Here is a 22,166-nt window from a genome sequence, read left to right on the forward strand (position 1 = left end):
TTAAAAACGATACTAAATCTTAACGTTACTATATTGTAATGTTTTGTATTAAAATCGTATCATTTATTTTACTTTTAGGCGTCCAACGATTATCATCGAAGCGTTTTTACAACTTCAGACCAATCCACTACGTTTCCACTGTTTTTTTTTTACTGTCAGGTACAATATCATCTTCAGTTTATACAAGTGCCTCGCACAATACAAGAGACGCTTAAAAAACAAAGTTTTTAATTTATGAGCTTTTTCAATTTTGACACTTCATTTGAGTATATGACATCATATTCAGGTTTTCAGACAACTTCTATCAAACGTTTTTTTAATTTTAGCTCAACATAAAAATGTAAATGTGTGAACTAGTATTCATGTATTTTTTTCAAGTATTAAATACTAAACCAGTAGGTAAGTATGCTCAAAAAACTACATTGGCATTATAGGTACCACGATGTAATCCAACAAGTAATAAATATAAATTGTACTTGTGATACGCATTACAGTACTAAAACAAATGCGCTGTAGATAAGTATGTAAATAATAAATTAAAAACGGATAATATTCATTATGTTTTATGAACTATTGAGTAAAAGTAGTTCAGTTTTGTTAAAAGACGTTGAGTGTTTGGAGGCGTTAATCAATAATGAACAAATCAGTTAATTTATAATTTTTTTTATATTTCTCGTTTAATTATATTTTGTTTACACAAGAAAAAATTATATAGCACACAACAAATGTATATTACATTATATATAGTAAGGCCGATTAGTATCAACATACTAAGCCGGAAATATACAATAAAACGTCGGTAATAGTCGCTAAAAAAATTGAAGATATGTACACAAGTTAAATGAAAAAAAAATGGTCTTTCCAAAACGTGAGCAGGTTTTTGTTCTCAATTAATACAATAGTCCAAGTTTTAGCACCAGTTTTGAAAAAAAAAACGCGTAGGAACAGTGTTTTTATTATCATTATTATTAAAATATCATTATGAATTAATACTTTTTTTGTACTGGCCAAATTTGCTCGATGTCATTAAAATTAATTTTTTTTGTAACATAACATTTTTAATTAGGAACATTTTTTTTTCTCGAAATTGTCGGGAGGGGGGGGGGTTCTATTGTAACTTGGAAAACCAATACAATCTATACAATTCAATCACTAAATCTAATGAAAATAATAATAATAAAACCTACTTAAACGTTTAAATTATTACAATATTATATCGATAATTTTTAACTAATAAATAAATACTATTTATTATTATACTATTGCACTTTTTTCTACAACATATATATTATATTATATTATATATTATATAATTTATTTATACATTCTCTAATCGCAATAAATATCTTTCGTCTATTTACTAAAATTACAATGCCAATTTTCTCCGTAATAATTATATATACAACTGTTGAGTAGTAATAGTGGGTAGTCATAATAGTAATAATAGTAATAATAGTAATAATAATAATAATAATAGTATAATATATAGTATATTATATATAAATATTTTTATAATATGGAAAACAAGAAAATAATAATAATAATAAAGCCGAATGAAAACTCGTAGAAGAAAATAGGTATCATGTACGTTCTTTTAATTTATTTTTATTACTTTACTTAACCGCAGCGGCCACCGGCTGTTCGTCGCTCGAGTCCAGCCCGTTGACCATTTTTTCGATGGACTTGAGTTCGCTGGCCGCCGGCAGGGGATTGGCCGGCTGCGGCCGTTGGCGGTCGGGCGTCGGCGACTTCTGCCGGCCGTTGGTGGGCGACTGCAGATCGAGCGGCGCCGGCGGCGGCGTGCTGCCGGCCGACGAACACCGGCCCGGCGTGACCGTCTCGAACGCCGAGCCCACGGACGCCGGGTTGTGGTGCAGTCCCAGGTGGTACGGGTGAAACCGGCCCAGCCCGGACAGGCCGCCGGTCATCTTGAACGGGTGGCCGCCGGCAGCGGCGCCCTGGAGGTAAGCCTGCGTGAACAGCGAGCCGGGATGGTGGGCGGCCAGCGCCAGCTGAGCGTTGAACAGAAGATTGGTGGTGGGACTCAGGGCGGACGGGCACAGGGGACCGCCGAGTCCGGCGGCGCCGGGATACATGCCCGGGTATAGGTACGGTAGCAGGTGAGGGGAAGGCGGTATCGGAGGTCCGAACGAGACATTTGGCGAAGGATAGTCTCCGGGACTGTGTGCTGGTCCTGCAGGAACAAAATAAAAACCTTTGAGTTAGACAAATGCTGAAAAACCTCCCGAGTTTGAAAAAAACAGATTTTTATAATATTTCCTCTTATTTTAACACGCTAGAGGTCAGAGAATCGTGCACAATGTCGAGCGGTTATATAATATGCATGAATATTGAAGTTTTGACGAATCATTACATACTTGTTGGTTCTTTAAACGTAACTAATGTATGTAAACTGAAACTATGTACGTGACCGGTCCATTAAATTTCAATACATCGTTAAAATTATTAACACCGATTTCTGTGTAATCCAGCGTTGGTATTATACAAAATAATAATAATGTGATAGGTACTTCACTAGCATTCCGGTCTGAATGTAGTCATAGTCCCGACACTAACTTGCTAGGAAAATATGTATAAAGTCAGTCTATAGTGACAACTGACCTCCGGTTGTATTATACACTATACGGAATATTAATGTAACAGAATTTTAACACGATTAGTGCGGACTGCATAAGACTTATAGATAAATTACTTGCGTGTAGAGAAAAACCAGTTTTTTAATAAAACAAGGAGGCAGATTATAATTTACCATACCAGTCATAAATGGGCAAGAAGAAATTACTTGAAAAATTATTATTTTATCGTCAAAATGTATCGATCATTTAACGGAAAAAAAGTATTACAGTTCTCCCATAATCATATGTAGGTAAGTAAGTTACATTGTGTTAATTTCGGAATACTATTCAAACGTATATTAATAGCATATATATCGTCATGCGAGTTTTAACATCGCCTAATTTCAGTCTTTGTCAAAAATGTGGTAGGTACCCGACCTAATGTATTTTTTCGTGACCGATCGAATGGTCACCACCCCGCGCCGTGGTAATCGAAGCACTGAAAATGGGAAAAAAACAAACACAAGATATTTCCCAATGAAATAAATCAATTTTTGTTCGTGCCTCCCGTATAGTTGGGCAAATTGAGGAACTGGTGGTGTTTAGAACTCACATGACGATATATTATTTCCCGGGTATCAACGCGTTTTCGTACTTAATAGTAACAACACAACATATTACACTTACCGGAAGGTCCTGCCGATTCCTTGTCCGACGGCGAGTTCATCCTGTCTCGGCCGGATTCGGAACAGCTACTCTCTTGTTCGCTATCGATTTCCTGGTGGGTCTGCTGATGGTGTTGCAGAAAAGCCGCGTGGTGGAGGGCAGGGTGGCCGGCAAGTCGCCGTCTCATGGCGTCTTCTAGGAGCAGGCTGCCGTCGGCCAATCCAGAAAACCACGAACCTATGTATTGACAAACAAAAAAAAACCCCCGTTAGAAAACATGTCGCGTGTAAACGGTGCGAAGCAGACGCGTAACACGAGAACCGTTTGACGAACCTGGTTGGTGCGGTTGGTGATGGTGGTGGTGGTGGTGCGAAGACAGGGGAGAGTCAGGATCGCCTCCGACCACGTCCAGAGGTTTGTCGTCTTCGTGGTCAGAACCCGCGTGGTGTTTGTCTTCCTGACCGATTTGCGACGCTTGACCGCCGTGCCGTTGAGCCGCCAACATTGCTTGCCTGAAAACACCATAACGTTGTACAGATCTGTTGGTCAGAAAAAAAGAAAACCCAAAATAAAGACCTATTAATCATGGGAAAGTGGCTTGTTTGAGCCACGGTAATAGCCGAGTAGTGTTCGAACGCAAAAGCCAATACTATGTATTCGGGCGATTGACTATAATGATAATATGGTATTTACGCGCATTAAGGATAACATCCTTTACACGACAAGGATTTGGTGCTACAGATAAGTTTCCGCGTTTCATAGAGAACATGATAATATTACGCACCGTGCATTTAGTGGAAAGCCCATTTTGCCCCGTACAGGTCTGTCGATTCCGGAACATGTCACAAACGACGGCTATTATTTTTTAAAACTTAAAACCCTACATACAGTTTTTTATTACTTATTCAAATTTCGGGAGTTCGGCCGTTAGTCGTGTTAACGTTAATTGCAAGACGATTCGATTGTTTTACGATTGGATGAACGCGCGTAATCGCCGGTTGTCATCTGGCCGATAAAATTGAAAATTATGTTATTCGAAAATACATGTTTACAAACCCGTTTTTTTACGGCGGCGACCGGGAGACTCGCATACTTATTTTTTATCGTCTACATAATATAATATACACTGGCACACACGTTATTATTATTATTATTATTATCACCGTCGTTTTTACACTGCGCTTGTACACACAACCTTTTCTTGTACGCGTTGCACCTTTTGGCGCCCCCGAATTTCGTTTATAAAATAACGTTATATTATAGATAAGCCATTAACCCGTCTTCTGATGATATTATTATTACTACTACTGTAACGTTTACATCATTTTTAATGTGCGGCGCGCCGTGGCCGTACTTAGGTTTTGCTCAAATTCGATTAGTATACATAGAACAACACTATTGTCGTACCGTTTATCTACGGTTAAGTGCGGTGGCTCCAATGTTGTATTATATTTTAAAGAGAGGACCCGACGGATAAAAAAGCGTAACTAATGGATTCGAATTGGCATTTGATTACATACACGGCAATGTATGCAATTTATTTTACCGGCCCAAAAACGTGCATTCCGTGACAGTATACGGATAGGTGAAAACAAATCTGAACTCGTTATGCTAAATTGAAAATAATTGGAACAAAATATTTAGCTACCGGAATTGTGGCGCACACACACAAAGGTCTAACCTAAAATATATTATACATTTATATGTGTAGGTATATATTATATAGGGTATACGATATGGCTGCAAAAACGCAACGCACCAAGAGGAAGTAATTACAATAATAGGTGTCATGGATAGGAATTTGTATTTATTTTTTTTTTACAACACAATTAACTATCCAACGATTCGGTCGTGAACAGGTATACCTACAGTATAATTACAACATACGGAATTCGGGATTATCATAATATTATTTGGTATTTTTTTTTTCGCGTGTCCGTTGGGTTTTGATCTGTATACGATTATTATTATTATTATTTTTTTTTTTATTGTAATGCTCACCCAGGATTTTATCACGCCATAAAAATATACATACACAACAAAACAGACAAGGCCGTTCTATACTATTAGGTGTTGGACAAACAATAACTTTTATGGTGGTCTTGGGCGAATACCGTGTGCATAGCACCCGGACGTGTATAATTATTATCGTTATTATTATTATATGATTTATGCTATATAATTTCACAACTATAACTCTGCGTTGTCGCTATAGTATCGTCCGCGGCTATCCGGAGCATCGCAGTCCTTTGACTGGGCGGCGTTAAACGCCTTTTCATCGAGACAATCGCTGGCTCCCGACTTTCTCGCCCCCTGAACACGTTCGAGGGGCCCTGAGTTTTTTTTTTTTTTAGCAAAACAAAACCAGAGTTGTTGTCTACAAGACACAACACATACAGGCTTATAGTTATACACGTTTTTATAGCTGTTGCATTTAGAATATTGATGTGTGTGTGTGTGTTTTAATCAACGGGTGTGAATCATCGGCGCGCCGTGTAACGTGGTGTACGGAGAGATTTATTACACCGAATGTGTATTACAATATGCAAGAGCATGGAATTCGTTCTTGGCACCTCGACGCTTATGGGCGGCGGCGGTTAACAGTATATAACAACTATAATAATAATAACAACAACAACGACGACGATGATATGATGATGATGATAATAATTACGCTGTGAGGTGCGAGTACACGCGGACGTGCATGTCTGTCGGGGTATCGAAACAAATTAGTCAGTGTATTACCGCAGACAGCAAGCGTACAAAAAAAAATGTATATATATATATATGCATTTATTTATACATATAATAATATTGTACACCCATAATATTATTTTATCACTTGTGCAGCGCATGTGTGGTGTATGTGTACGACATATTATAGGAACAGTTTCCGGTCGTCGGCTTAACCGAAGCCTTATTGTAGTGGTAATTACATAGAGCATATTGATATACTACTATCCTATCCGTCGTCGACGTCCGATTGACCTAGTGAATAATCCCTAGGAAAAGCCAAATCAAAACAGCGTGACGACCGCACGCCGTATCTGAATAGCTTAATATCGATGCTAAAGTCTAGAACAAGCGGTAACAGACGTATTGTAAAGGCGTGGTTTTCGTGGGTAGCGTGTGCGTTTGAAATAACATTTTTTTTTTTTTTTAAAAAAAAGGTCTTTTACCGAGGCACTGTGTCGTAGCATTTGTGGAAGTATAGCGCGAACACAGAGAGACTATGACCCGCGACGAAACAATTAAAAAAAAAACCTTTTCGGGGTTAAGCCGAGGCAATTATATATGTGCGCTAAATATCCTCGGGGACCGTTCAAAACGTTTCGACTTATGCGGTTTATTATTTTTATTTTATACTCCCTCGGACGGTGCCCGTTACACCGCGCACCCGCTCCCGTTTCTCCTGGGCCGAGTCCGTGTAGCCTTTTGCCGGCGGATTAAATGGGCCGCGAACCCGGGTGTCATTATCCGCTGATATCTGGTGGGCGTAGACTTTTTAAATTAAAAGGCCTATGTGCCCTTTTGCGGTGTCATTAGCGGGCTCTTTCTCCGCACGCCGCACGACTTCTTTCTCTCCACTCGCCCCCTCGGCCCGTCCGCGCGCGCAAAGGCTAATAAAAGTGCCGAGAGAGAGTGAAAGAGTATAAAACCGGCATCCGTAATTCGTGCCCAAACCCTGTGTCACCGCGCGCTTTGACCTTTACATCCGGTCGACGACGCCTCGCATATCATTATGTGTATAAAAAAATTGTTTAAAAAAGGGTCGTGGTGCGGTACCGAAATCGTCAACACAATTTAATCGATAACGAACTGCATTGTATCATTATAATCGCGGTGCCGTGGGAGCCAAGCGAGTCTCTATCATGTCTCAATAATACACTACACGTCCACAGCGAAAAACAAATAATATATTATTACGTTCAAGACCCGGACACTGATCAAAATGAACACGGAGAAGATACAAAAACGTGGCGGCCAATCTTCTTAAGGCTACACCACAGTAATGTTTAGTTGTGTATATTATACATACCACACATAATACTCAATAGGTCTTTACAAAATGGTCGTCAAATTTTTGTTTACATTGAACGTGACCCTTCTGCCTTTATCTATTCTGTGTTATGTTACCCAACAAATTACTACAAATGGTTTGAACAAATTTTCCAAAAGACCCTAACGCGGAAACCAAAGAGTTACCGTTACGCTTTAGATTGAAGTTAAACTAACATATTATTATCAACCACTAGAAGAACGTGAATGTTTTTTTAATGACCCGTAGACTTTGTTAATACACGGTAGACTAATTTTTGGTCAGCAAATTATTGTTTTCACAATTTCTGCTGTGCTTATATGCTATGACCGTTCCATGCAGCTATGTTTTACGAGCATTGATACAAAATACAAAAATTAAATAACGCATTTGTTCGTTTAAAATTTGAACATAATACCAGTGTATAATTAATTTAAATTATCTCTTTAACATAGCCAATGCGTAAGAATAATTATTATTTATTTTGAACATGGTTGAACATTGAGTTTTGTTATGTATTTTGTATCATAATATCACAATAATGGTTGAACGCTATAAACCCCCTATTATTATTTTATTACATGTAGGTATATGAATCTGACAACAGAGAAGTTTTGACTTACTTTTTTTCTCTCTTTCCAGCACCGGTATCCCGGAAACCTTTGGCGAACGGATTGTTGTCTATTTTCAACTGGGTGATCTGGAGAAAAAAAAACAAAAAAAAAAACTATTAATTATCTTAATGGATATTGAGCACAAGTATTAAGTTCCACTTATGTGACAACATAATATAGTGTATTTAACGTATAAATTTGGTACCTTTTCATTTTGGTACGCTGTCACGGCTATGAATTCGGTTTCCTTGAACACGTACGTGCGGAAAGTTGAGTACGGCAACTTGATGATGTCGTTGGCTCTGACTAGATGGAAACGTGGTTGGTACTTGTGCATCGAGTTCAATATCGTCTGAAAACAGAAAACAATAGGGATCTGTAATGATATTATATATATTACAACATCTGTATATATATATATATATTGCCCATGAGAAGACGGACGACGACTTGTCGTAGACCGGGAGTGAGGGGAGGAGAGGACAAGAGGGATATTTATGTGAGGCACCTGATGTCGACGTGGACACAGGTGGTGATTGGCGCGGGCGATAAAAGGACCGTTTGAATTGTTAAATAAAATATATATATATATAAAAAAAAATAGCCTGTCCGTATTGCGGACGATAAACGACGACACTTTGGGAATGCGACACATCCGGCAACACGTTTTTTTTTCTCCCCTTATATTATTGTACGGTGCTACTGCAGCCGGGCGGTAAAATGCGGGTCAAGAAACAACAATAATTAAATTACAAGACAGATAAGTCTGTGGGACGCACCCAACGTTCCGGAGAAATAAACGGGGCTTCCTCTGGACTCGACAAATTTTAAGGCCGTAAAAGGGCGAGAAACACATTTCCAGTTTGGCTACCAACTTGTTTGCTAACATTTTCAATTATTAATAATGTGGTTTTTGGGTAAAGAAAGCTTATAATGTCGCACTTATAGGAACCTATCCGATACAGTGTTATAATATATACATACATAGCGTACACATAAAATATGCATATTTGGTATTTCTATACAACGAGTTAAACACGTGTTTTGTCGGCGTATTAATTTCCATGTTTTTTTTTTCTCTCCACAAACTGGGTACGGTCCTATAGTTTTAATATAAACTACACACATACATGAACAATACACGTCACGGGCACCTTGTACTATAACGGCGGCGCCACAAAAGACGCCGGCTCCAACGACAACTACCGACTATACAGCTTGTGTGTGTATACGGGTCGTACAGAAGACGGCGCGGGGAACTGGCGGCGCAAGGAGGGAAAAAAAGGAACAAGGACAGGGCAAAGAGTATATATATATATATATATATATATGTACACACACATAGTAACTAACAAATCGAACGACACACACACATAACTGGTCGTGATGGGCCACTCCATGCCAGCCGGACCACCACCGTTTGTATTTGTGTGTGTGTGTGTAAAGGACGACTCGCCGGTCGTGTCCAATTATCCTTGTGTGTGCGCGCGTTCCGTTTGACCGGAGACACATGATATCCGCCGCCGCCGTTAAACCTTTACTGCCACCGCCTCGTTTGCGTGTGGAGAGAGCTTTATGGCGTGCAAGGGAAGAAGAAGCACACACACACACACACACACACACAAAAAGAAAGAAAAGGAGGGAAAGTAGTACAAAAGCCGTTTGGAAAATCGCTCAAAGCTGCGGGTCTTCTCGGTATATTCTTGCCGCCCATCGTATAAAGATATAAATTACTTAGAAAACAATCGGTTCGTTTAAGGTCCCGTCCTTTGTGAGGTAATGAGTTTATTATTATAAGTCGTACCGTTAAAAAAAAAAAATATTGTGTATCTAAGTTTAATAATTTTACGCCATTTGTCATGTGTAAGGTTAGCCATTGAAGTCTCTATGCACGCGAATTCGTTTCGCCACTATACATTGAAGTAGGTCCTCTATTTTACTCGTATATTATATATTATCAAGACCCCAAGTACACACAAATATTAATAAGCTGTCGTTATTGTTACACGCGCGTGCAACAAAAACACAATTGTTATAAACGCGAAAACCTCTTTTCTCCTTCGATCGTCCGATAGCCGTTCCTCGCGTCGTCTCGTGGACAGAGACAACCGCACCACCATCTCTACCATCTCTACCATCGCCACCACCGTCTCTACCGCCGGTTCTACCACAATAATTGATATGGCCGACGACCACAATCGCATTATATTCAAATCGGACGCACGCGGCCGACGGACATTTGGCGCCACCGCTTGTTTTTCATTCAACAGACACTGCTGCGTTCCGCCCAGCTCTCTTCTGCTCTCCGTGTACAATACACACATACCTATACAGGTAAGTATAGCTGGTACTGTTTGTACGCCGTTCTCGTTCTCTCACGAATCTCTCACGGCGGCGACCGCACGACGACGCTAATCACATGGGTCGGACCGTATAGCGGCAGCAGCAGCAGCAGCAGAAGCAGCGCCGGCCGCCGTCGTCGCCAACAGTGGCCTCGGGGCATTTATCTCGTTAAGACAAAAAAAAAAAAAAAAAATAAGGAAGATAATAATATATTACGCGCGTACATATATGTATAACGCGCGCCGGGCGAGCACGAGAGTGATAAACTCGTTCCATTATTTGTTTATTTTTTTCCTTCCCCCGTAGCGCGGTCGTTGTGGTCGAGGCGACGAAAAGAGGAGGATAAGAAGGATCCGGAGAATATACATAAGACGGCGGCGTACAAAGTGAACTAGCGTTAACAAGCGTTTTGTATCCCAACGCGGTGAAAAAAAATCATCACTACAGTATATTACATCAGCCACCCAATTTTTGCGAGTCAAAAGTGTCGTCGGTTTTTTTTTTTTTTTTTTTAATAGAACGTATTAAAGTATAAGTATTATAAGTGTATTTTTGTTTTGATTTTTTTACGTACCTCTGGAAATCTGTGGAAACGATCGTAAGGCCTGTTTATGGTCTGTAGCGAAAACTGATTTAGGCCCTAATAAAATAGATAAACATTACGGATATTCAAGCATTTTTGTTAAGTATTTTTATAATTATTATAATGAACATGAGTTTCGGGGGAGAGGCAAGTCGAACGCTTTTAATAAAAACCGAATAAAAAAAACAACGAACGTGGCCTTGTTCCGAACGCGATTATACTTGGAACTTACATACATGGACTTTGGTTTTACATTAAAAATACCTGCACCGCCCAATTAACTAAAACAGTATAGTATTGGGGAATATTACCCATATTTACTCGTTAGGTACGGTCTCCTATACTTTGTTGCCTGCGTCACATATACTACCCGCTGTCGGGTGACGACGAGTCGCGATTATCGAGTGGTCGTGCGAGGAGGGGGGGAGGGAGTTTTTAGAATGAAGACTTGGACACGTCAGACGTTCGACATTTCCGTTTTCTACACGACAGCGTGGATGTGATGTCACGGCCGGAGAGCAGTGAAAAAAAAAAAAAAAACGCCAAGTCAACTGCACGTACAATTATTAGTGTGGTGGTCGCAACTTAGTTCACACCCAGTGCACGTACCCGGAGGCGGTAGAACGACGGTTTCTCATCATCCACGCCGTCTGTTGCTTGGGCTGCAGCAGACACATCCTGATTAGTGTGCCGAGTCCGTACGTTTTTTACTCGGGCCGTTAGCCTCCTCTTTTCTTTTTATCACACACACACACATTTAGACATGTGCATCTTGGTTTTGGGTTAGACGCGCCGGCACAGACAAGTGACGAGAGCTAGCAAGGACTCGCCGGGCGAGAGCGCAGACTTCATTGTTCTTATATTATTAGCGGTATATGATGTCTGATGTAAATACGAGGACGGAATATAATAAGAAAACCCTATTACAATAAAAATTTGGCGTATATTATTATAATGGATTTAGCGAGATGCGATACTCGGCCGCGGCAAGGATAACGCCAAAAAAGATAAGTATTATATTTGTCTTGTTTAAAACAAAAAAAAAAAAACGTTTTTATCACTCTGGCGGCGATCCGAGAACAAAAGGACCGATTCCAATTATAAAAACGGAAAAAATGTAAAGAGAAAAAGAAAACGAGTGGTAAATATATGCGTGTGAACATTAAGAAGAAGTGGCCGCGCCTCAGAATACTAAAAAAAAAAAAAAAAGAAAAAAATAAGAGAAATGAAAATAAAAACGCCGTTGTTATCACACGACTAATGACACCTACTGCTGAGGTAGCCGCGCGAGAGTGAAATAACATTTAAAAAAAAAAAAAAAAAAACAATAAGATAGGGTTACCGTCCATTAACACTAACGTTGTTGCCGCCGCCGCAGTACGTTATTTATTGGCCGCATAAATATCGTTCGGGTGGCCTTTATCTCTGTCATGAGCGCCAAGCGCGTCGTTTCTTTTTATTGTTATTAACACTATATACACATACACTATTTATACTATATGCATAGCTGTAGCCGGTTCTCGAACGTCGCGGGACGTCCTTCTCTTCCTACTCCTCCACCTCCTACTACTGACGGGATATTTGGCCGGGGAGCTTGTTCTCTTGCCAACCGAAACCGAGTGCTTTCGGCATAACCCGACCCGTGCGAGTACACACAATATTATATTATATATTATACGAGAAAAACGCGCACGATCAGGTATACAGTATTATCAGCCGACCGAATCTTTGTGTATAATAATATGTAAGCAGCAGTAGCTCCAGCGCCAATGTTTTTTTGTCGTATTAATTTGAATAATATTCCACGAATGTCTACTTCGCTTCGAATCGAAACTATAATGTATTTTTTTTTTACTGTTCGACCACAATATCATTATCTCGTTCGCGTCCAGTAGGTACAAACGCACAAATTGCAAACAGACCAGAAGATTGATCAAAACTATCATTTCGGTCGATCGGTATCAAGTACAGCCAAAACCCAATTGGTACGTTGCCTCCAGAGCGTATGTATACCTACACCAATCGTTTGTTTATCGAAAAACGGAAGTAAAAAAAGTCGACTTGCCCCCAATTTGGTCTCGACTCTCGAGAGAACTTTTAGAATTTAGCTAGGTATGACGTGTAGTAATTGTTTTTTGGGGCGTTCCTCGCGGACTGCAGATTTGTATAATATTAGATTTGGGTATTAGCATAGTATTATAAATATTTTACTGGCCAAAGTCGCGCGTATTATTAAATATTCGAAAAACGGACGTGATTAATAATGAATCACGTCAACGTCGCGACGCGTCTTATATTGTCGGCTTTTTATATGCCATTCGTTATAATATGGAATGAAAAAAAGTGTCGGCGGCACACGTACTTACTTTTGAAACGAGCACGACCCGACCGTAATAATAATAATCATAAAAATATAATATATATATATATATATATTATAACAATATCGTTTCGTTTGTTTTCCACGATTTTACGCGTAATATATATGCGGACGAGCGCGTGAGAAATAATATTATTGTGACGTCCTCCTTTTTATAATAATATACCTATTTATACATATTAGGTTCCAAGGCAGCGGCTCGTTAGGTGTACGTACGATTGTTATTATAATATTTTATGTATTAAATTCGTGTGTCGTATAATTGGCGGTGGCGGCGTCGTAAAAAAAAAAACTACCAAACGGACGTGATATCCAAAATATATTGTCCCTTGTCTTTCCGTCTTCTATTACAGTACACCGCGTTATTGTGTCATCTTCGTTATTGTGTGTACTATTTTAGAGCGAGGCGCCAAAAGAATAGACCGGAATGGGCCGGGGCGTGCCATATGTAATATACATATACATATAATATTTATATAAAATGTTAATAATTATAATGGTCGTCGGTGGTGACAAATCGTTAACCGAGAAAGGAAATACAATTGTTTTTAAACGGTTTTCCTCCTAAAAATGTATACTATTTCTTGCTATTTATTTATGTATTTTAATCGACAAACGTATTTCATCACTTTATGACCGATAAGCAAGCAACGGACATATCTAACGAGATTCGTCAAGTATACTATAGATAAAAACAAGGCTATCATCATGGGAAAATTCCACATACCCGTTTAAGTCAGGGGCCCTGAACCATCTAACCTGGCACCTATAGCTATTATACAGCCAATGATATCTCGCGCAGACGACGTCAATTGAATGAATATACTTATAGAGTGTATGAATTCTGCACCCGCGTCCCGACCGGTAGTGGTAACTGGTAGCATTAGCAAAAGCGGTCGGTCGGCGCCATCCGTTGTACAGCAGCATAGCGTATACAGCAGGCATGTGTGTAATAATAATAACATTTTTCCACGTGCCCGTTTGGAACATGGGGAAGAAAAAAAAAACGTACATTATTATATTGATTTTATTCCGTTAAAACCCGAAGGTCTTCATTTAAATACAATGGGGGTAAGTGTGTATAATAAGAACAGATCTCGTTCCGCCGGCGACGACGACGACGACTGAACGCGAGACGGACAGACGATTTATTTTTATTATCGGTTTATTATAATTTTTTAGCATTAACATTTTACCCGCGTGCACAGATGTCTATCTCGTCCTGTCGGCCCGTATGTATACATGACATATATAATATAAGAAGCGGGGCACGCAGACGTCAGGGGTACCAGAAACGGTCGAATGGGACAATAGTGGTCAAAAAAAAAATATATTAAAAAAAAATGATGCGTATCCCCTTAGAAGTGTGCAAAAAATAACCATTCGGTGTAAATGAATCCTACGGTGGCGGTATCTTTCCGGTTTTTTTTTTTTAATTAACTAAAAATGCGTCTTTTTTTTATATGCATACACAAACACGGTGGATAACAAAAAAAAACGACAGTAGCCAAGACAATTAACCTGAAATTCTTTTATTTTGTGCGCGCCAACCGCGTTTAACGATCGTCGTGGGTAGTTTTTGTTTTCCGGAGAGAAAAAAAAAGCGAAAGTTACTAATAATACAACAGAATGAGTTTATTCGACGGTCGTCCCTTTTTATTTTAGCATAGAACAAACCCGGGCGAGAAAATCCGGATATATTTTCAACGGAGTCGTATATAGCCAAACGTCGACCGACACAAACAATTCTTATAGGTTTAGTTAGGTCTCTCGAGATCCGCCATGGTATACCGGATTGCTAATGAACCACAATAATCCTAACACGCCAAACTATTTATAACAAATTTATGTCGGACAATGTTTCATTTAGAATGGGTTTTCTTCAGGACCATCGATGGCATTTGTTTCCCACATCAGTGTTCTTTTTTTCAAGTGTTAATATTATACATTTTTTTTTTTTTTTGGAAAATCGCGGGGAGGGTGTGAGAAAGAACGCGACCGCGAATGACCATTCGAGGGGTGTGGTCGACATAATCCCCCTTTTGGGCGGCGTCCCGTATTATTGTGCGCGCGGTGGTCTTAACCCAACCGCGACCACCGCTGATGGTGTGTGCCACACTCTATGTCCTATGATGCCTGCGACAATGAAAAACAATTATAATTATATAAAAATATGTATTATACGTATTGAGTACATACTAGCATAGGATTGCTATACGTCATATATATAAATGACTAATTATTTATTCGAATTTTAATTTTCCTGAAAGTTGAGTTTTTTGTTCATTGAGATTGTCGTTTTTTTAAATATTTTTTTTAAGTCATTAAATCGGTTGAATTTTTTGATTAATTGCGTGGCCGGTGGAACGGAAAGAAGTCAAACTACTTGTTAACATTCTGAGACATAGTTTATATTTATATAATATTATGTATAAAAAAAAACATGAAAAGAAAAATCGAATAGATCCGATCGGGGTGTGACACGACCGTATATACTAATTATTACTGTTCGTGTGTGTGTGTGACATCACCGCGGTCGACTGGGAACCGAATGGTATATTGTAATATATTCAAATAGGATAGACGGCGGCGGCGACGCGGGGCAGTTTGTTTTTTAATTAACCGGCGTCGGTCCCGAAGAAGATATTATAATAATATAATGTATAGGTACACATTACACACGTTGCACGGGTTTACTACAAACAGGATACACACAGCCGGACGATACTACCTATATGTTGCCACGGTAGGAGATTGATTATTTTTTTTTATATATGTATATATTATTTTTACAACACTTTACTACCGCGTTTTTTACACCCATCCACTGCTCTAATAATCGATTCTTATCGATTTTTAGTATACATTATAATAAATATTACCTATACATATTCTACTTGTACGGTATGTCGTGATTCGCGGCACTTTTGATAGCATCCCAAGGATATTCACGCGCGTTTAATATGTATAATACTATTATATAAATATATACCGCGATAGAGAGCGGATGCACGTTTAGGGGTGAGTGCAGTATATGTAGTGGCTTTCTCCCGCGGGATCTTGCTTTAAGCACATAGGAGTGATTTCCCAGTGGGATCTCGTGTCTTCATGCAACAGTTACTTATACACTACATCAAGAGGTTAGGCTATAATAATAATAATAATAATATAATATGTAACGCAGCGATGGTGCGCGGTGGCGGTGGTCTAATAACATTACCGAGGCGGCTGCTTTGGTGGCTTTTTATGTTACATACATACATTTATAATAATATATATATATATATATATATATATATATTATATCTACCAATACATATTATATTGTGCGCTCCCCCGAGTATAGGTGATGTACAGCGGTAAACGGAGAAGAGAGTCGATTACAAAAATCCGGTGGCCCGCGATTAATCCTACCCGAAAATATACGTTATCTGTTCTTTATTATCATTTTTTGACGGACGCCGACAACGCGGCGATGATCGTGTCATCACAATGCACTACAATATGGATCATCTCCGCGCTATTGTCTGTCGTGTCGGGTCGGCGTCGACAAAAATCCGGTAGAGCGGAAAATGTGTGCGCGGGAGCTGCTGCTGCTGTTTGCAACCCATATTATATGTTATACAGGAGTGTTTTATTATTATATATTATACTTCGGATAAGGTTTTGTTGAAATCCCGTTTAAGCGCGACGGCAAAAAAACGGGTGGAGCACAGTTCTTTTTTTTTTAACCCGCCACCAACGGATTGATATACCTACTATCTATATATAGACAATCGCGTAATTACTCTATAGGCTATATTACCACATAAATCCATCTTTAGGATTCCACGATAGAGTATTTTTTTTTTTTTTTTTTAATTAAGATTTTATACGAAACATTTTTCAGTTATACTTAAATAAGTTTAGAATAAAATTACAATACGTAAAATTCTGAACGCGGTTTGTTTGAATTTCCCTAAAAAAAAAAAAAAAAACCATTTGCATTTGTGTATATTCTTTTGCACTAAACCAACACTATTCGCATATTATGCTGCTAATATTTCTCGGATGTTTAATTGAATGCGTTATGTTATTAATGCGTTATTAACGTTGCGGGATCAATAAAAAAAATATTGTTTTATTGGTCGTTAGATAACTGGCAATGCTTAAGAAATGATTATTAATCGCCGACACGAAATGTCCATTAATTAAACAAAATCGCATAACGATAGCAATACAAATTTGAGTTTCAAACCAGTTGTGGTTGGCGTTAGATACTATATAAATATATATATATATTATAAGATATCGAACACGCTATATTCGTGGCCTGCAGCAGTGTTTGACAAAAGTTTCTGTGAAAAAAAAACTCGCAAGCAAACTACGAACGTTCAAGGAATCGATCGCCATACGTTCAATTGTATTCACCACCACAATAACAAGTGTAAGTTTTTTTTATATAAAATAAAAAACCAATCTACAGCCATGGCGCGCATCTGTTTGAAATTCAAAATGTGTAATGCGCAGAATAAATTAGTAACGCGCCGGACAAGTGTTTGTTTTACCACTGACTTTTCTCGACTGTATGGCTATGGATTTGTTTTTTTGCAGCAGCAGCAGCAACAACACCGCGTTAAAATGGTTATACTTAAACGACGCACAACGCGACGGTTACGGTCTGGACCATTATAGCTTTTATTTTCTATCACTATTTGCAATTCCATCGTAGGTACAGTGCACGTGTGATGATGATGATGATATTAGACGTCTTGCGATGACATAACAGCCGTCTCTGCGTAAAAGTGACTCTCCGAGTCTGTTCCGGGCGCCAAAACCCTCTTAACGCTCACAACTTCCTCTCTCTTTCTGTATCTATAATATATAGCTATTTTCAAATATGTACGGTGTACAATGCGTGACTCTTCTGGTAGTTTTTAATTTTTTCGGCGCCGATCATCACTCATTTAGCTGCGGATACTTGGGTAGTATATAATATATTTTGAAAAGGGATCGGATGAGCTGTGACACAGTGTACACCACTTGAGTCGGAGGCGCCACCGGCGGCGCGGTGTCAGGTACACACACACAAGTCTGTATATATATATCCCATATTATTATTACTCGGGCAGGGTATGTGTGTTATATTGTATACATTTTGGACAAGGGCCATGGTCAACACACAGGATAAGAGCCAGATAAAGAAAAAAGGGATGCCGCGCCCGTATACGTGTCGACTTTCCGGTCAAACGGTCATCTCCAAAGGATGCGCCGCCGCGGCAGACGGTGCCGCAAAGGACCACAACTCCTTTTTTGTCATCCGCATTGTAATCGTACAATAAAGGGGATCACTACCACTTCTGCGGTCTCTTTGGCAAATTGCGTCGATCCTTTTAATATAATATTATAGGTATCTATAATACATCATCTGGATATTATATCGTTCTGAAAAACGGTAGCCGAAGCAAATTAGGTACATTGCAAATAATACACAGATAGACGTTATTCAAAATTTGTCCTCGACAATAATGATAGGTATATATGTATATATTATATATAATATATAATCTTGAACGCACAAACTACCCTACAACGATCAAACATGTCAGTTATAGGGTATAACAAATCAAAATTATCATTGTTTTTTTAAAAATAATTTCACATTTTGTTTATGTAATTTTATACGACGCGATTATTTATATTTTTTTTAAGAGTTTAAGTAAGATAATTATCAAGGGCTACTGCAGCCTGTAGAATTAATGTGTTTTTCTATCGTTTTTATGTTACTTTATTATTTTTTTTTTTATTTATCGAGACGTAAAAGACATAAGGGTCAAGGGTACCACCACCTATAATAAAAAATAATAATACAACTTATTAGCGCGCCGCTCTTGTTGAGGGCCGTTGACGAAATCTGTGTTTTTTCTTCGGCCCGACATCGTTTGTCGGATTTACCTTTTTACACGGTGTATCTGCAATCGCGCCGTCAACAACGACGATGGTCTCTTATACGCCGCTCATAAATCCAAGTTTTTAGCGCTTGTCCATACACATATCACATATACACTGTAGTCTAGAAGGGTGCGGGAGGTTTTTCGAAAATCAGTGCCCAAAAAAGGTGTTGGAAGGCAAGACGACGGCGGCGGCGGCGGCGGCAGTGGCGGTGGCGACGGGCCACTCAACCCCGTCTGGCCGGCCTACCCTCGTGTGCCGCCACCGTTTAATGACTTTTGGCGACAGCGCACCCTAATTAATAGAAGAAGTCTGGTTCCCAGCGGGGACTACTGCGCGTGTGTGTTAATTGAACATCTATAAAAATCCTATCTGTTAAAAATCTTCGGTACGACGTATAGGTATGGTGTGTGTGTGCGTTTTTTTTATCCGACCGACATGCGTCTCTGCCTATGCCGTCGCCGCCGAAGACGACGCCCTAAAGTAAACGCGTACACGGCCGAGTGACATCCGATTTTCACGTAAGTCATATTACACTAAAAGGGTCGTCGCCAGGATTTTTCGAGCAAATATTTGGTGTCGATCTCCTCCGCCAGCACGTCCTCCTCCCCAAAAACAACAACGACAACCGGAATTCCCTGCGTACTACACACACTCACACGAAAACCCTTGTGAAACACTTAACGACACTGTCGTGTGTGTGTGTGTATACAAAAATCCGCCGACGCCGTCAACCAAAATGTGACGCCTCTGCAAGCAGCTGAAACGCGCGCAACCGATCACTCTTAGCAACCCCCATATTGTTATTATGTACGTCCGTAATGTAAGTTTATATATTTATTATGCAGCGGGGCGGCCATGAATGTATTTGTTTATCGCGGTGTAAGCCAGTGTACGTTGTTTTAAGGGTGTCGCCGGTGGCAAAAAAAAAATCAACATTTTTTTGTATTTATTGTTTGCTATTTACATAACGGCAGGAGGAAAAATGATACACGTGTGAAAAATAAACCAATCGGCTAATATTTGTCTTCCGATTTAAAAGTTCCCACAAAAAAAAAAAAAATAAAATCATAAGATATGACCTATCTTCCGACGATGAACGCCACTGATTATAATCGCACAAACACATCTCGGTATTTAATTAAACGTATTTTTTTTTTATCTATTCAACATGCGTACGGTTATTTTTTTGTCCAATTAGAACCAATTATTAATGTCCAAGAAGCCTACAGCTGTTAGTATCAAAACCGACAGTCGTTAAAAAAAATGAATTTAGTTTTTCTTTTAATTAATTTTTTATAATACGGCAACGATTTATACGATTTTAATATTGCGGCGCATGTGGGACATAAAGAGTAAAAAAATAATATGTTATAGGCTCGATACTTACAAATCCGTGTTTGTCAGATATGTTGTTGGTGAGCTTTAACTTGTGAAACGAGACTACTTTTTGCATCCACTGCTCGCCGGTCGACGGGGAATCCGGATGGATGTACATTCGTTTCGGCATTTCCGGATCAGCTTTTCCGGCTACCATCCATCGACTAAACAACAGTTAACAAATTAACATACCCGATATATAATAATGAAACATTTTTGACAGTATCTATGGATTTAGTAAAACAAACATAATGTGTATGTTGAACTTCAAAATAAATTAAAAATAAAACAATTGTATTTAGGTGTATTAAAAAAAGAGTAAAAAGTTTTTATAAATGTAATCAATTTGTTTGAACTAAAAAAAAAAAATTTGTTATTTAAATGAATGACGGGAATTTTAAATTTATAAACGAACAACAATGAAAATAATACTATAAGAGCATGCATTTGAATTAATCGAGCTAAATCAACCCACTCACGGTTTGATTTTATGGAGTATCATGTGTTAAGTATCTATTGTTTCGGTTGTTGGAAAAAATGACGATTAAAAAGCTCGGGTTGAAAAACTCAACAAAAAGGCCACATTAAAATCAGTAATGGTGCTTTATGCGGTTAATAAATATACGCCATTTTATTATTATTTGTTTTAGTTGACTTGTTTAGTAAACTCCGAGTTTGGGTAAACGCTACGAGTCGCTATTAAGTATATATTAAAAACAATCTAGGGTGTATAAAATATATGTGTTGGTAGATATATTATAAAAATATATAAACGATAAAAATAAACATAATATATAACGTTACCGTCAAACTGGCCCTGAATAAAAATATACATTTATATAGTCATTTAATTGAAATTTGTTTACTTTTTGTACCTGTTGTGGAACTTATAGCGACAGTCATCGGCGGCCACGATATCCATTAGCAGTATGTACTTGGCCTTTTTGTCAAGTCCCATAACTCGGACTTTGTAAGCGGGAAACATCCGCCTAATCAAACAAAAAAAAAAAAAAGAGAAACTATAATGATGTTGTTAACAAATAATATACGGACAGCATAAGATTATAGTAAAAATAATTTAAATGCGGGCGGACGGGGGCCGCGGGAGGGTTGGTGTATAGCTCTCTTTCTGATAAACTATTGTATACCTGTCGTGGAACTTATACCGGTAGTCGTCCGAAGCCACAATGTCCAGCAGTAAGATGTACTTGGTTTTGGCGTTTAGGCCGCTCACGCGAAACCTCATTTGGGGGAACATTTGCCTGCAGCATAATAATTAATAAATATATATATATATTATATATATTTACCCCGCGTGAGCGTTTCGCGCGCTATACACATCATAATAATATGTAGTAAAATGTATGTGCACGCATTGTATTTGTACAGGGTATACATATAATAATATATTATTATATAATAATATCTGCTATTATTCAATCGTTCCCTTCAGGGGGAGGAAAAAAACGCAAACAGCCCTCGGAAATCCTGTTCAGATGAAAAATAAACCATCTGCTCCTATATGTACATGCGCCGACCGTGATGAGCGTTCCCCCCGGGTTCTATAGACACACACACACACACACATATATATATATATATAAATACATGTATTAAACGGTGGCGGCCATCTTTAATCGTCACAATAGGATGA

The 22,166-nt window shown here is 38.8% G+C and overlaps 1 protein-coding gene across 8 annotated transcripts in view; it reads right to left on the minus strand.

The window, feature by feature from the left end:
* Positions 1-681: 681 nt before the first annotated feature.
* The window catches only part of LOC126841884 (optomotor-blind protein-like), a 42,306-nt gene continuing 20,821 nt past the window's right edge, over positions 682-22,166 (minus strand). Inside the window, exons 2-9 of one of the 8 annotated variants that reach the window (XM_050578637.1) lie at positions 21,661-21,774; positions 20,523-20,676; positions 10,813-10,878; positions 8,101-8,247; positions 7,905-7,981; positions 3,576-3,781; positions 3,264-3,479; positions 682-2,194 (exon numbers count right to left, since the gene is read on the minus strand). In XM_050578637.1, the coding sequence (XP_050434594.1) occupies positions 1,614-2,194; positions 3,264-3,479; positions 3,576-3,781; positions 7,905-7,981; positions 8,101-8,247; positions 10,813-10,878; positions 20,523-20,676; positions 21,661-21,774 (1,561 nt within the window). In that variant the 3' untranslated portion in view covers positions 682-1,613. Of the gene's footprint in view, positions 2,195-3,263; positions 3,480-3,575; positions 3,782-7,904; positions 7,982-8,100; positions 8,248-10,812; positions 10,879-20,522; positions 20,677-21,378; positions 21,502-21,660; positions 21,775-22,166 lie in introns of all 8 variants that reach the window. The other 7 variants (XM_050578634.1, XM_050578636.1, XM_050578638.1 and 4 more) reach the window with 7 other exon arrangements.

Source organism: Adelges cooleyi, unplaced genomic scaffold (genome assembly GCF_023614345.1).
Source record: "Adelges cooleyi isolate 19-005CV unplaced genomic scaffold, UGA_ACOO_1.1 ACOO_flye_CR_arks_rails_tigmint_CR_PRNA_41, whole genome shotgun sequence".
Taxonomy (NCBI): domain Eukaryota; kingdom Metazoa; phylum Arthropoda; class Insecta; order Hemiptera; family Adelgidae; genus Adelges; species Adelges cooleyi.